Source organism: Mesocricetus auratus, unplaced genomic scaffold, assembly GCF_017639785.1.
Source record: "Mesocricetus auratus isolate SY011 unplaced genomic scaffold, BCM_Maur_2.0 Super-Scaffold_100009, whole genome shotgun sequence".
Taxonomy (NCBI): domain Eukaryota; kingdom Metazoa; phylum Chordata; class Mammalia; order Rodentia; family Cricetidae; genus Mesocricetus; species Mesocricetus auratus.
This window is the reverse complement of record NW_024429193.1, coordinates 1,066,718-1,081,671: the sequence shown is the minus strand read 5'-3', so window position 1 is coordinate 1,081,671 and position 14,954 is coordinate 1,066,718. Positions and strand designations below refer to the sequence as shown.

At 38.1% G+C, this 14,954-nt stretch overlaps 1 protein-coding gene across 12 annotated transcripts in view; it reads right to left on the bottom strand.

The window, feature by feature from the left end:
- The window catches only part of Lrrc7 (leucine rich repeat containing 7), a 445,479-nt gene that overhangs the window by 346,217 nt on the left and 84,308 nt on the right, over window positions 1-14,954 (bottom strand). For 11 of the 12 annotated variants that reach the window (XM_040751539.1, XM_040751532.1, XM_040751538.1 and 8 more), the window contains exon 2: window positions 1,148-1,245. In XM_040751539.1, coding sequence (XP_040607473.1) covers window positions 1,148-1,245 — 98 coding nt within the window. Of the gene's footprint in view, window positions 1-1,147; window positions 1,246-14,954 lie in introns of those variants that run through there. The other variant, XM_040751537.1, reaches the window with a different exon arrangement.

Below are 14,954 nucleotides of genomic sequence, written 5' to 3'. Positions count from 1 at the left end.
ACTTAAAAGTAACAATCCTCATGAGTGCTTATAGTTGAACAGCATCTTCACTTTCACATTTTAGCTTTTACTGGATATTGTTTATATGGTAATAGGACACAAATCCACCATGCAAAATGATCAACACTTTATTGAATGGCATAGAAGTCACTACAAAGAGGTCTACACCGACTTTACTGCACAACACACAGTGAAAGTGCTTCACTTCCTGTGAATGCAGGCTTTGTATTTGATCCTTATCCACATTTCAAACTAATTTAAAATGCAAATATAAAGTTAATAATCCACTGTGACATCTATGCTTGTGGAGCTCAGCATTAACTTCATAGTTATGAAATCTAAGTTCTTAAAGTTGGACAAAATTCAGATGAATGTTTGTCATAATGGAACATAATTTAGTATGCCAAAAATAACTATATGCAAATATCACAAGGAAAGTTAGTATCACGAGTCATGTCACAAACTTCAAATGTGAATATGATGTCAAAAGCCTCCAACAATCTGTTACAGGCTATGGAATATAAATATTTAAATAAAATCTCTACAGCTGACTACACATTCTGATATAAAATAATTTGAGGCTGGATTAAAGTGTTTTTACAGTGTCATTTGTAACATCCTAGTTTCAAAACATTTTACTAAATTCCATTAAATCAAAAATTTCAGTTTGATAAATGGGTACACATTTACCCTTTGGCATCTAATTCTCTATAAGCACAGATTTTCTCAAAGAGTGTGGCATTTTAAGAAAGAAAAATGTTCATAAGAGAACTGTAGTCTAAAGGAAATTATAAAATGTTGATTTTCAGCACATTTCATAAGATTCTTTACCTGAGAACTCCTCAGAACATTAGTATGTATGGTGTAGAGAGATTTTGAAAGACTCAAGAGTACTGTGTGGACTTTTCTGTTCTCATTTAACACAAAATTCAAATGTCATGGGAAGTCCCTAAAGTACCAGAGGAGTACTCATAGGAAAATGGGGCTTGCAACACTTGTATTTATTATAATTTAAAAAGGTCAATTTAACATATATTTATTGAATATATCTCTAATTTGCCTGAGCTTTTAAAAGTGAACCTGTTCATTTTTTTGTGCCATTCACCAAAAATATACTTAGAGCATGTTGCTATGATTAGACACTTACACTCCTCTTCAGGCCTCTTCCGAAGTGCAGCACGAGCCTCCTTACAGGGACTTCGCTGATATTGTGGGGGATTCCTTCCCCGTATTAGGCTCTCCATCCTGTAAGAGAAAGAACAAGAGTATTTTAATACCTGAATCTTGGTTGACAATGGAAATATCAAACTCAAGTTTAAATACCGACAGAAGCTTTGCAGTCCACATCACTGAGAGTATCTAAGGTAAGATAACTAGGGAGCATGGAACATGGTAAGTTGGAGAAAGCCTGACTTTTGAAAGAAAATTTGGTTTAAAATATTATAAAGATATCATGTGGAGTTAGAGAAACAGCCCAGTGTAGCCAGTCCTTGCCCTATAAGCACAAGGACTTGAATTTGATCTCCAAAAACCATGTAAGAAAATGCCAGGTGTGGTGGCATGCTTTTTTAATCAAGTGCTGAGGAGGCAGACAGATGAATCCCTAGGGCTTGCTGGCCAGCCACTACAGCCTACTCAACAAGTTCCAGTACAGCAACCCCATCTCAACAAATACAAGTGGATTGAGAAATAACAACAACAATTGACTTTGTCTTCTGGCATCTAATGGATGTGTACTTACACACACACACACACACACACACACACACACACATGCCATGTGGACAAAGCTCAGTAAGAGAATGTCAAGACCGACTGTGTCTTACCCTCAATATAAAACCATTTGGAAGTAATTAGAACTAGAGGATGTTATTATAAGGGTGGGATCTTCATAGTGGGATCACTATCCTCCTAAAATAGGGAAAGAGGGCAGAGCTCTCTTTCTCTCTCTTCCACACATGGCCAGTGAGGAAACTATCACCAGGAAGAAGGCCTTACCCCAAAGCAAATCTGCCTGCACCTTGATCATGGATTTCCCAGTCTCAAAAGTATGAGTTGTGCATGGCCATCATTTAGCCACTCAGTCTATGATAATTTATCACAAGAATCCAATCACTCCAAAGGGAAGTTATTAAGAGTAATTATTTGAAAGTAAGCATAAGCATATCTATCTATCTATCTATCTATCTATCTATCTATCTATCTATCTACCTATCTATGTCACCCTTTAGGAAAAAAGAATGTGTCCTGAACATTTCAAAGATTAGCCTTCAGGAACGGACTTGGTGTTTCCTTTCATGCTACTAGGTGAATCTGAAAGGATTTCTTTATTATTATTAACAATAATTATTACAATGTTTACATATGAATGTGCCTGTGGGCATGACTACAAAGTGTAAGAAAATGTTTCAGAATATTCAATCATCAGTTGAAACTTACTTTATGTGAGAAAAATTATTGATCTTGGGATAATGATGGTACCATGGCAGGAACACAAGAGTTATCTGACTGAGTTAAGCTAAAATTTGCTTTAATATTATATGGGTAGGTTTTAACTTTTGCCATGAGGGTTAGACATTCAAACTAAATTATATTAAGTTTTCTAGTTTCTGACACTTGAATCAATTCAGTACAATTCTGATGTTATAGTTTAGAAAACATATGAACTTCCATGACAGTCTGATGATAATTTAAGTGGATACTGACTAGTATTTATAAGTTCAATATACAAAATAGAGCAACTATAACATGAATATGCAAATGTCTCCTTAGATGTGTATTTTTTTCCAGTGCTAGGGATTGAGTTGAGTGGGTCTTGAATGTAGTAATTAAGTATGCTACCACTGAGTCACATCTTCAACCTTTGCATAGTTTAAAGAAATCAGTTTGGCTTATCATAATTAACTTCTGATATGAAATGAAAGGTTATCTAGGTTGGAAATATGTGTAAACCACTCCTGAGAGAACTGTTGTTTTTAATATCTCTAATACGTGAGAGCAGAATTCCCTTCCAATATAGGTATAGTGAGACATAGGTTAGGTGCTGTCAGGAGTCAAAGAGTTTGTGCTTCGATGGTTACAATTGGAATCCAAGGACCAAGTGGCCAGAGGCTGCATTCTGGAAGCACCAAGCAGATATCAGGAGATATGCAAGGTTAGCAGTAAAGCATGACGTAGATGAAGTGGGCTTCATACTGACTGCTGGCTGCGGGGCCCAGTTTAACATCTTTTCTCTTGCAAGATGGTATAAGGGAAACTTGCTTACATAATCTGTGCTTCAGTTTTTCATCATTAAAGTGACAGTAACTTCTACTACCTTATTGTGAGGATTAGACATGTCATCACATATGAGGAAATTGGTGGTGTGTCACAGGGCAACAGAGAAGGTGAAGAAATGGTTATGAATCATGGTTTTGGTAAATAGAAATGAAACTATGAAACAACGCTATTGTGTCCATTGTGCTAGGAAAAATTTTAAAATGCCTTTTATTCATTAATGAAAAGGAACTTTTGGCCTTGTAGAGAAAAATATCTGGGGAAATACATATTTCAGTCGTCATGGAAACAGAAAACACGCACAGTGTGGCAGACATGTAAACTAGACTGCTTGGAGATTCCACTTCACCCCAGCCAGAAGGACTACCATAGAAATCCAAACTATAGCAAATACTGGAGAGAATGTGGGGACAAGGAACCTTTCTTCATCACGGACAGGAAGGCAAACTAGAAGACCACGGTGGAAATCAGTGAATAGAACTCGAATATGACCCAGCCATACCATTTCTGGGACTACGTATCCTGTGACAGAGGATGTACACCCATATCATGGTTATTTAGAACAGCAAGGATATGAAGTCAGCCTAGATGACCATACTGATGAATGGATAATGAAAATGTGGCTCCTACGCATAATGAAATTTCATTGAGCAGTAAAGAAAAATGAAATTTACCAGAGGTGGATGAAACAAATTATACCTAGTGAGGTTCAGAAAGTCAAGTACTACATGTTCTTCCTCTAGATTTTAGTTTTTATACACATGTATTCATGTAGGAATGAGCATGGTTATGAAACTAGAAAGAGGCCCATGAGAATAGAGAAAGGGATGGAGCAGGTCTTAGAAAACATGTGGTAACAGAGTGGAATTGAGAATACTGGGTGCCAGAAGGGTACAAGCAATGTCAAAGACAGGCAGATGGGGAGAGTGAATTAATCAAGACTTTGCATGTACAAAAAGAAAAAAATCTATACATAGTTTTTAGAGATAAAATGTTAATATAATATACTTCAATTAATCAATTCAAGAGATCACATCTGATAATCTAAAAAGACTTGGATAAATAAATAACACCCTGTTAGCCATATCATATCATTTAAAGATTCAAATACCATATTGATTCTCAGAGAATTTAGATATTTCAAATTTCAGTACTGTTCTCTGATTTTAGGAAGAATGCTGAAGCATCTATAATGTCTCCCCATTTGCCCTTCTCATTCAATGCACAAAGAAGTCCCCCAAATGAGGATTTTTTTCTCATTTTTAATTTAAATTTAGAAACAAGTTTGTTTTACATGTCAATCCCAGTTCCCTCTCCCTCTCCTCCTCCCCTGTCCCCCACTGGCCCCCATCCCATCCTCTTTCTTCTCCCCAGGGAGGGTGAAGCCTTCCATGTGGGACCCTCAAAGTCTGTCATATCATTTGGAGCAGTGCCTAGGTTCTCTCGATGTGTCTAAGCTGAGAGAGTATCCCTGTATGTGGAATGGACTCCCAATGTCCATTCATATACTAGGGATAAATACATTTTTAAGACTGAGTAAGTGAAGTCTTAGAGATTCTTAGTGACCTACTCATAGACACACAAGATATAGAAGATGTAACCAGTCTTACCTACCCCCTGCTTTCTGATTATTACTTCGATTATTCCCATGGGTCCATGATTATATGGAAACTATATGCCTACCATTTTACTGAATAAGATATCTTTGAGGTAAAATCATATACAAACTTAAATTTAATACTGTCTATGTATACATTAATGTTATATGTATAAGCTGCTAGCACATCAAGCAACACTATATAAATGTATGTGTATTTGTTTGTTAATATGCTGTTCCATGTTGTGTTTTGATTGCTGTCCTGGTGTTGCTTAAATGTCTGCTTCATTCAGTGAGATTTCCTTCAAGAACTACTGAAAAGTTAACCAGAACCAAAGAAATCTTCTATAAATTATGTACATTGCATGGTCATGGAAGCAAACATTGAAGGCATTAAAATTCTCTTTATTCTTTGGAATTGTAAATGTTGTGCCCACTGGGAGAGACACACATTCATGTACACAGTGTTATATAACTGACAGTCCAGTCTTCTGGGGATCACACCACTGTCTATGCAAACTCTCCAACAGTGCAATTTATGATGCATGGTGTGTATTAGATGGACAAACAAAGTTACCAAGGATGAAATCTTGGAGTACCTCCAGTATGCTACAAATGAGCTGTACCACCTCTTCTCCAGCGTGGCATGCCCCCCAGTGGAGTGTGTTAATAGTTCCAGCAATGAGAGGTGAAGTGTGAGGACCACAAGTGAGGCAGATGGCTTGTCTCATTGAGAAGCTCTAGGAAGTATACCCCACATGTCCTTTTCTGAGAAGTAAGTGCACTCATGTAAATATCAAACAGCATGAATGGACATTTGGAATTTGTAAGCAAAAAGTGTATGCAACCTGCTCTGTGTCTCCCCATAGCCTGTTTGGTGTCTTCCCAATCTAGCCAGGTCTCCACCATCTGAGAATCTTTAAACAACTCTTCACCCTATTCCAAACCTAAAGATACTGAGACACAGTAGTCAGCAAAGTCAGTTTCTGCATGATTCTGTTGAGGCACTGTTCAGCGTTTAAGAACTCCTACAAACATCAATTGCACATTTGAAAATGCAGGGGCGGGGCAAGTTCAGTGGATTCCCTTAGTGGATAAAATCTTAGAGAGGTGGAATAAAGACCCTGGACAAGACAACAGGTAGGATAGATGCTGTAAGAGTAAGGAATGACCAAAGAGACAGTGCAAAGTCTTGCTACATCACCTGGTGGTCTATCAGAGGAGCCACTGCTCAATTTGAAAGGCTGGTGATTGCCACAGTAAAATGATTTTTGCCTTTAGACTTGCCTTGAGTAGAATACACACATTGATATAGAAATGTGGCCTAGAATGAGAGTGTGGCTAAGAATAAAATCTTTGAAGTAGATTTATACTGGAAAGAAGAGAGAGAGAGAGAGAGAGAGAGAGAGAGAGAGAGAGAGAGAGAGAGAGAGAGAGAGAGAGAGAGAGAGAGAGAGAGAGAGAGAGGATCATGAAGGACATGGAAGTCAGGGAAAGAGTAAGTTTTCAGGTATAAGTGTCCTCAATGTTCATTTTCTGCCATGATCATTTCATTCTGACTAGTCTCCCTCTCAGAAATGCCAAGTGATTTGCTTAGGGTCATACAGAGCAAAGTTTGGTATTTATATCCAGGTTTCTCTCCCGTTGATGTGGGTTTTGCTATACAAGTTTCTGAGAGAATAGGAATGTAGGGCAGTTGTGGTGTCCATCTGCTGACCATGCACAGCCACTATGGACTTTAAACTGGCTAATGTCACACAAGGACTAATCTTTGGATTTAATAATTTTATCAAGTCTTGGCTTATTCCAATGGGAATTTCAGTAACCGCATATGACTAGAGCTTTACACATTATAGCATGCCTAGAAGTATCTAAGATTCACAAAACTATAGAAAAAACACATTTCAGTTTTCTTTCTATTGATGTATAAAATACCATGATCAAAAGCAACTTGGGGAGGAAAGGCTTTATTTCAGCTTACAGTTCCATATCACAGTACATCTTGGAAGGGAGTCAGGGCAGGAGCTCAAGACAGGAATCTGAGACTGTGAAAGAATACAGCTTACAGACTTGCTCTTTGTGGTTTGCTCAGCCTGCTTTCTCATAGCACCTAGGACCACCAGCCCAGGGGCTATACCCTCTCATATCAACTAAGAAAACACATCACAGGCTTGCCCACATGCCAGCCTAATGGGGTGCATTTTATTAGTTGAGGTTCTCTCTTCCAAAAGGGCTTGATCTTGTGTCAAATTGGTATAAAACTAGCCAGTACATTATATCTTATGTTTCTATAGATTAGCACTTTGATAGAAATTATCCATAAGTAAACTAAATTAACTACAATATATGACTAAAATGAAAGGACAACCTGCTTATGCAGATAAAATGGTGATTGTCACATACAGCTAGACATAATAGTGGACAAAGATTTATACTCTCATAGGGAAAAGGAAAATATAAAGTCAAAATGCCCAGTGGGAACCTACTATTAACAATAATTCTTATAAAGCCCTTGAACTGTCACTTTCCCAGTCTTCCAAGTCTCTCTACTTAGATTTGAATAAGAAAAAAAAGAGTTGAAGGAGCAAGGGAAAGAGCCTTGCTTCATCAGTTGTAAACTTTTGATGGAGGGTTGAATTCAAAGCACAGTAATCTGATCCTCAGAGCATGCATGTGCAGAGTCCAAGTGAGTGCTTATAGGGATCCAAGACCAATGACAAACGACAGCGTAAGAACCATCAGTGCTAAGGTATCTTGGCTAAATGTGTTGGACTGACCTATGTTACGGGCAAACTACAGCTGGAAAGGAAGAACACTCTGGAGAGAATGTTGAATTTCCATTCAAATAAACCACCTAAGAAAAGTAGAATTCCTATACCATAGGCAAAAGGTTTTAGAGTTGGAGCTGAGCCAGGTGTCTGGTGAAGATAGCAGTGAGCAAGAGTCAGCAATGGTTCCACAGAGGAAACAGTTTTATATTTCTTTGTCATATGCCTTGAAAACCAGCAAACACAATAGTACATTTCCCCCATTTTTTGAAATTAAATTTAAATTTAAGCTTAATCTATTTGTGTTGGAGTGGTGTATACATGAGTCCATATGTGCACGTGTGTGTGTGTGCAGGGTACACATGTACACATGCAAGTGGAGGCCAGAGGTTAATGCTTGTGGTCTTACCAACTTAAGCTTGGAGACAGAGCTTTTCACTGAATCTGCAGCAGGATAGACTGATGGGATCTACTTGTCTGTGTTCTGAATGTTCTACTGTGAAAATCTTTTTTACTTTGGTTCTTGGACTATGAACTCAGGGCTTCTACTTAAGTGGTAGAAACTTTACCGAGTTATTTCATCCGCTCATCCCTTTATTCTTTCTAAAAAGAGAATAAAAAAATTGAAAGGTACTACTAAAAATTTCTTTGTATAAAAAATGCAAACCAAGGCTAATATGAACAGAATGTAATTTCCTTTGCATGTGTAGTAAACAATTCCTCTGTGAAAAACGCGAGATGAATGACAGTAACATATATAGCAACAGGAAAAAGTCAAGGTCCTCAAACATTCAGAATTTGAGTCTTGCATCAATTCCTCTCCTTTTAGTTTTGTTTAGAAAAGATTCTGTACTCTTTATTCATGTGGGTAGTAACATTTTTTAATGGTAGGCTGCTATCTTTATGCAGGTGTGTTGTAAACATATTGGGTAGTACAAAGGATAGCAAGCTCCCCTTAGTGAAGTTCTTAAAAAATGACTGTTTAACCTGTGAGATTCAGAAATATGATCATCAACTAAATCATGAAAGAATACCTGTTTGTGATATTTAGATCTCGTGTGTTTTAATGGTTGGTATTCATGAGTGAGAACCCAAAAGTCTTGAGGGCACAGACCCCACTCCCTTCAGAGAAGCTGCTGTGATCTTACTCTCATCCCTAGCTGTCTTCTGGGACTCCCATCTCAGGATCCAACACATTTATCCTATACCCTGGAATTAGGCAGAAGTTATTTCTTATGGGCTTGAACAAACCTGTTGAAATGGTGTATCTATTTCAAAAGATTTAGTGAATGAATGAATGACATTTGATACAAATGTTTGCTCCACTACAGGGATAATGTGTCTATGGTTATACCTCTATTTTTTCTTATAAGGACTCTCTGAAGTCAGGGTTTTAAAGCAAGATCAAGACTCATGCTTAGACTTCCTGTTTCTTGTAGATTCCTCCACTTGAGCAGAGCTGGCATAAGTTCCTTTTCTTTTATTCACATTGCTTAGCCTTTTGTCTCAGACAAGGAAGTGTTGCCACATGTGGTAACTGCTGAGACACTGAAGAAATGCATGCCAAGGGACTATAAAGTACTTATGTCTTGAAGGAAAATGGAGGTGGTTGACCACAAAGGATAAATGTCATTCTTTTGGAAATACACAAAAATATATAAATGACACACCATAACCTAGACTATAGATGACATCAGTCTTTATAGCCAGATATATGAGGATTAAGTTCTGCTTTCAACCCACTCTCCTCCTGTGAAGAAGTTCTGGGCACATAGGCCAGGGATCAGTCTTTAGACTGAGAACTGCTGCAATAACATTCTGGAGTTTTCTATAGAATTTTATGTGTGACAATGACCACTCACAACAAAGGTACTATATGTTATCTTTAGGTAGATGAATCACCATGGTGAGCACTCTGATGGACATGAACAAAAGGCCCCAATCACACTGATAATTTTTAGGACTTTTCAGACTACAAAATATTCTAATCTCAGTGTTTTGTACTAATATGAGGAAATAGAACACATGGTTTCCTTTACTGGAGAATGAATAATGACAGTGACTCATTTATTTACGAAGGTATGTCTCTGGGGAACCCTGAATTAAGCCCCCATTTAAGATTGGGTAGACATTGTGGTACTCCACACAACTATGATGAACTTTGCACAATTTTGTAATAGTTTCAGGAACAACAACAAACACGAAAGCAAAACCCCAAAGACGCCAAAACCTTTTTTGTTATCCTTTGTCTTGTGGGGCCACTAGGAAATACCAGGCACATAGTCGTTTCACCTGCAGAGTCTGGGCCTATCATTTCCTTCTTAGTTCCTTCAAAAAGAACTTGTTCTTCTTTCCACTGACTGTTCCGTCTCTTGGGGAAGGTGAACACATTCTCCACTAAAGAAATGTCAAAGCTTCTCTGTTGATCCTTGCTCTGTTAAGTCCTTTCAAGTCAAGAGTCATATTTTTCTATGACTGGGGACTTCTGTTTCACTCAGTCTTCAGCCCATGAGGTCCTGTGTAACTTATCCTCATCTCTTTTTTTCCCCTCTATCATATTTGATCCCATGTTATATATGCATATGTGACTTACAGACTCTTGCCTCAATCCTCTACCTTGGCAGTAAGTATCCTTCCTCTGGATCCCCTTCACTGTCCATTTTTGTTTAACCATTTCTCACTCAGAGTAGTGCTTCCCCCAGTAGCTACACTCCATTCATCACTCCCTGCAACTCCTCTAATGCCCATAGATGCACCAACGTCTTGTTCTTCCTCACAGGGCTCTTATTTTCAGCTTGACTGACGTGTCCATCAGTTTTTAGCATCATCTTCATCCTCTTTCAATTCAGAATGTGTTTGTCGAGTATCAAGCATCTGAATGTGCTTCAAAATGAATGCAGATACTGCTTTGGTTTCCATTACATAGCAAGAAAAATGTGAACATTTTCCAAAGATGATGGTGAGTTTGCTTGTTTTTCCTATTGCCATCTATACTGTTGAATATATGAGGCTGCCACATCCTAGTGAGTCAACTCTACTTGTGAAACAATTGGGCATCCAAATGATGCTGTCTGCCTTTTAGACTGTTTTACCCTGTAACACAGGGTACTATGTATCCAATAGTAATGTCCCAAAGAACACTGTTCCCCACACACTGGTCTTAAGTGAGGTGTGTTTCTTGGAAAGAAAATTATTGTTTTGTATTTTAAAGGTTTATTTTTATTTTATCTGTATGAGTGTTTGCCTACGTGCGTGTCTGTGCTCCATACACATGTATATGTATATTTTATCTGTATGAGTGTTTGCCTACGTTCATGTCTGTGCTCCGTACACATGCAGTGCTGAGTGGGGCTGAAGACATTATCAGATTCTCCAGAACCAGAATGATAGGTGTTTGTGAGCTGCCGTGTGGTGGCTGCAAACTGAATCCAGGTCTTCTATAAGAGCGGCAAGTACTTTTGACTACCAAGACATCCTACCAGTTACTTGTTTTTTTATTTTAAATATATGCTTAAAAATCAGTTTTAATAAGAATGTATTTATACTTGTGATTCATTGATAATAATTTGTTTTGCTTTTCTTCCATTTTCTGAGCTAAGTTTTTCTTTCCCACCATATTTTTATGATCTTGGACATTTTTTCTATGTCTAAATAAACTTATATGTTTAATATGTGCTTAATATTTGTCACTGAAATATCTATTTTAAAACTACTTTTCTTAGTTTTAAAAAGATGTTCCTTGAGTAGTTTCTTTCGAGTGAGTCAGGGGATTTTTAAATGAGCACATTTGTTGCTGATCTGAAAATGTCTAGATTTTGTACCTCTTAAAATACCTTTCTGAGATGAAGAATTAATGATGGACAGTTGCACCCAATAGTCCATCAAATGTGTTGTTTCTGGCATTGTGGCTCCCTGGTTACAGCATCAGTGACAGTAGCTTCCATCTGCTCTGACCTCTGCTCTCCTCCCTTACACACAGAGGAAGTAGCTTTCTGTTCTTGGAAACCTCATGGATGCATCATCCTGAATTCTCCTGTTCTCACAAGTTCAACTGGTTATTTTGATAGACTCCATCCTTTTTTCATATTTCTACCCATGTTCCTTGAGTCCCTCCTTTTAGATGATTCAGGTATCAGATCCCCCCATACTATGACTCTTCTTGAGCCACTTTTCTCTGGCTCATGGTTAGACTTGTGGTTGCTGGTTTCTCAATGTATTTGGGGGATTTTATATAATAAGCTCATTTTTTTCCTTAGACGCTCGTCTGTATGGGTTATTCAGGTTCTGCTAGAGATTTCTCTTTGTTGTGACTCTTGGCTACTTCTTGATTTTACAGTTATTGCAGTATCTCATTTGAAAGTATTTAAATTATATCAAATGATTATGTGTCAGTTTCCATGGAAAGGTACTTACAGAGGTTCCTGCTGATAGCAATGAAAATCATATTTTCTGACATTTTAAAATTTCTGACAAAAACCAACCTTATTTTAGATACCAATCTCAGTTCCTTCTCCCTCCAGTCATCCCACTCTTCCCTCCTTCTCCCCATTCCACCCCCTCATCTGCTCCTCAGAGTGAGGCCTCCCACAGGGAATCATCAAAGTGTGTCACATCATTTGTGGTAGGACCACATGGGTGAGCTGCCTGAGAAGGCAGAGGTAGGGAGACAGATGGTAGTACTCCCATTTCATCAGTGCCAAAGTTTCTAGCTGTAAGTCTTCTTTTAGCCCCGGCCTTTTAGTGCCATATGAGAATAACATCACCAAAAAACACACATTATTACTTTAGGGTAAAGTAAGAGCCATTAAAAACCTATAGTATTCATACAAAAGTGGTGAACTGAAAACAAGCTGCCACTAGGTACATTGGGAAGAATGAGTAAAAGGATGTATGGGTGGTAACCAACAGGTCCCCATCATTTTCCGTATTAACCTACCAATAGGACACGGTTCAGTGGGCAGAGTTAGTCTATCATAATAAGTAAAAATAAAAGTATGTCTGTGATTCTTGTGAAATGCCTAATTAAAAAAAAAAGAACTGAAGGATAGCTTGAAAAAAAACTGGCTTGTGCTGCAGAACTATTTTAGCCAAAATTTTAAATAGAAGAAAATCTGAGTGCTCCCTGAGTCTTTTCTGTTGATTTTTTTCCCTACCTTTCTCTTGGTAACATTCTCTGTGGTCCCTGGCATGTCAATAACATCCTGTGGCTAACACATTCAATTTTATCCTTTATAATATTTTATATATAGAGTACACCTCAGAAAATTGCATTTATAACCTTGGGTGATTTAGGCATACAACACTGCAATGAGGGGGGCGGTTTATAACTAGACAATATAAGCTACCTTCTAGCCTTCCACATTATGTGTATCTTATTCTGAACTAAATCTACATACAGAAAACTTGGAAGCACTGGTATTTCTGTGAAAATTATCATCTCTTCATAAACAGTGCTTTAAAGAATTGGAACTTGTGAGTTTGTCATTTCCTTTAAAATGATCATGCCTTTAGTCTTTTAGACGTGGGTAAATTCTGGAATATTCTTCACCATCAGTAACACAGAAGTGCTAGTGAGATGCGGTTAGTGTGAATTGAGGTCAGTATTAGTATCATGCAAATATAAGTGCAGGTGTGTGCGTGAGGGCACACACACACACACACACACTGCAGTAACCCAATCTGAGGCCTAAAATTAGCCGTGGGTCTTTTTACCTTATGGAGCTGCATGGTTTGGTCACTGGACACTTATTTCTGTATTTCTATTCCTTCTTTCCCTCTATGTCTATTCCTCTTCTTCCTTCTCATCCGTTGCTATGACTTACTGTAGTGAGACGATAGGATCTGTTTTTCTGTTTTCCTTTGATCCGGCACTACTGTTACTTGCCTAGGGCATTGTGAAAACCATGGGCATTTATCAATATTTAGTCAGTATCTGGCATGGAAAGGGTTACTGTACAATGGAAAAGCTTCAAAGAAAGTCTATTTTACATTTAGAGGAATGTTTGAACTACAGGTTTTGTTAAATAAACTGGGCAGGGCTGTTGCTGGGAAACCTAAACAAATAATTGACTTCAGAAAAACATTTAAAAAAGATTATCTTCCATTTATTTATTGCTGTCTATTAAATCATTCCAATCTCACTCTTTTTAATATTATCTGCAATCATTCTTTGGGCCATTGCCAAGTCATTACCATGGTGAGGAGGGACACATTAGCGTATGAAAGGGTCTGCAGCTAGAATTCTAGGCATTAACTGTTTCTCTTCCTAGGCCAGTGACATAAATTTTGGACTGTGTGTTTCCACTTAAGAAATGAGAAAAAAAGATAGCAGTTCTTGAAGCTTTAATTTAGGCTTCTTTTTGGAGTTAACATGTCCTTTCTCGCGAAATGGTTGTTTTAGGGCTGAATATGAAACATGGCCCAAGAACTTACATGTTGAAAGCTTGGTTCCCATTGCCGCAGAGCTTAAAAGTGGGGTCTGTGGAAGGAAGGAGGTCACTGGGTCAGGCGGACCTCATAGACAGCTTCATCCACTGATGGATCCATATTTTGTTGGCATTACTGGCAAATGGAGGAAATGGCAGGAAATGGACTTCATTGGAAGAAGCAAGTCACAGACAGCTTGTCCATGTATGCTATGCCTGCCACTGTACTCTTCTCTCCTCTAACCCTACCATATCCTGGACACACCTCCCAAATCTTCCTTGCCAGAGGCTTTAAAGCAGTGTGCCAGCCAAACCTAGGAATCTTGTATAGTTTGGGTAGAAACTACTGGTAAAAAATGCTATTTAGACCACTATGATAAGAAAGAGAGTAGACATATAGTTAAGGGGAGTTTATGTCCCCAAAAGCATACTGAGTTAAAACTTGTTAAGTAAAATCTCCGGTTGTAAATGGATGTGGGTGTGTCCAAACACACAATAACTTGTCAGACAATCTGCACAATGAATGGGATTGGAGAGAACCCTATCTAGAAGCACCAAAGTGATATCTCTAATTTATATCAAAGAACAATAATGACCAAGCAAATAACCATGGATACTATTAGCCAAAATTCACCTGAAAACATGGGGAAGAAGCAAGTTCCCTTGTCAAATTCAGCTGGATTCCAATGGAAAGCCAGACAATAAAAACTGAGAAATGACACACTTCCTGTTTTTGGAGTGTGCTTGGCTTTATAGAAAATTCTATCTGTTCATCATTTCGCAGTAGTATTCCACTAGGAAGCCTCTGAAAGTCCTCAGTCAGCAGTTGTCTGGAGAGGATGGGAATGACGTCTTTCCTAAACTTTAATCCTAATGTGGTGTTTTCTT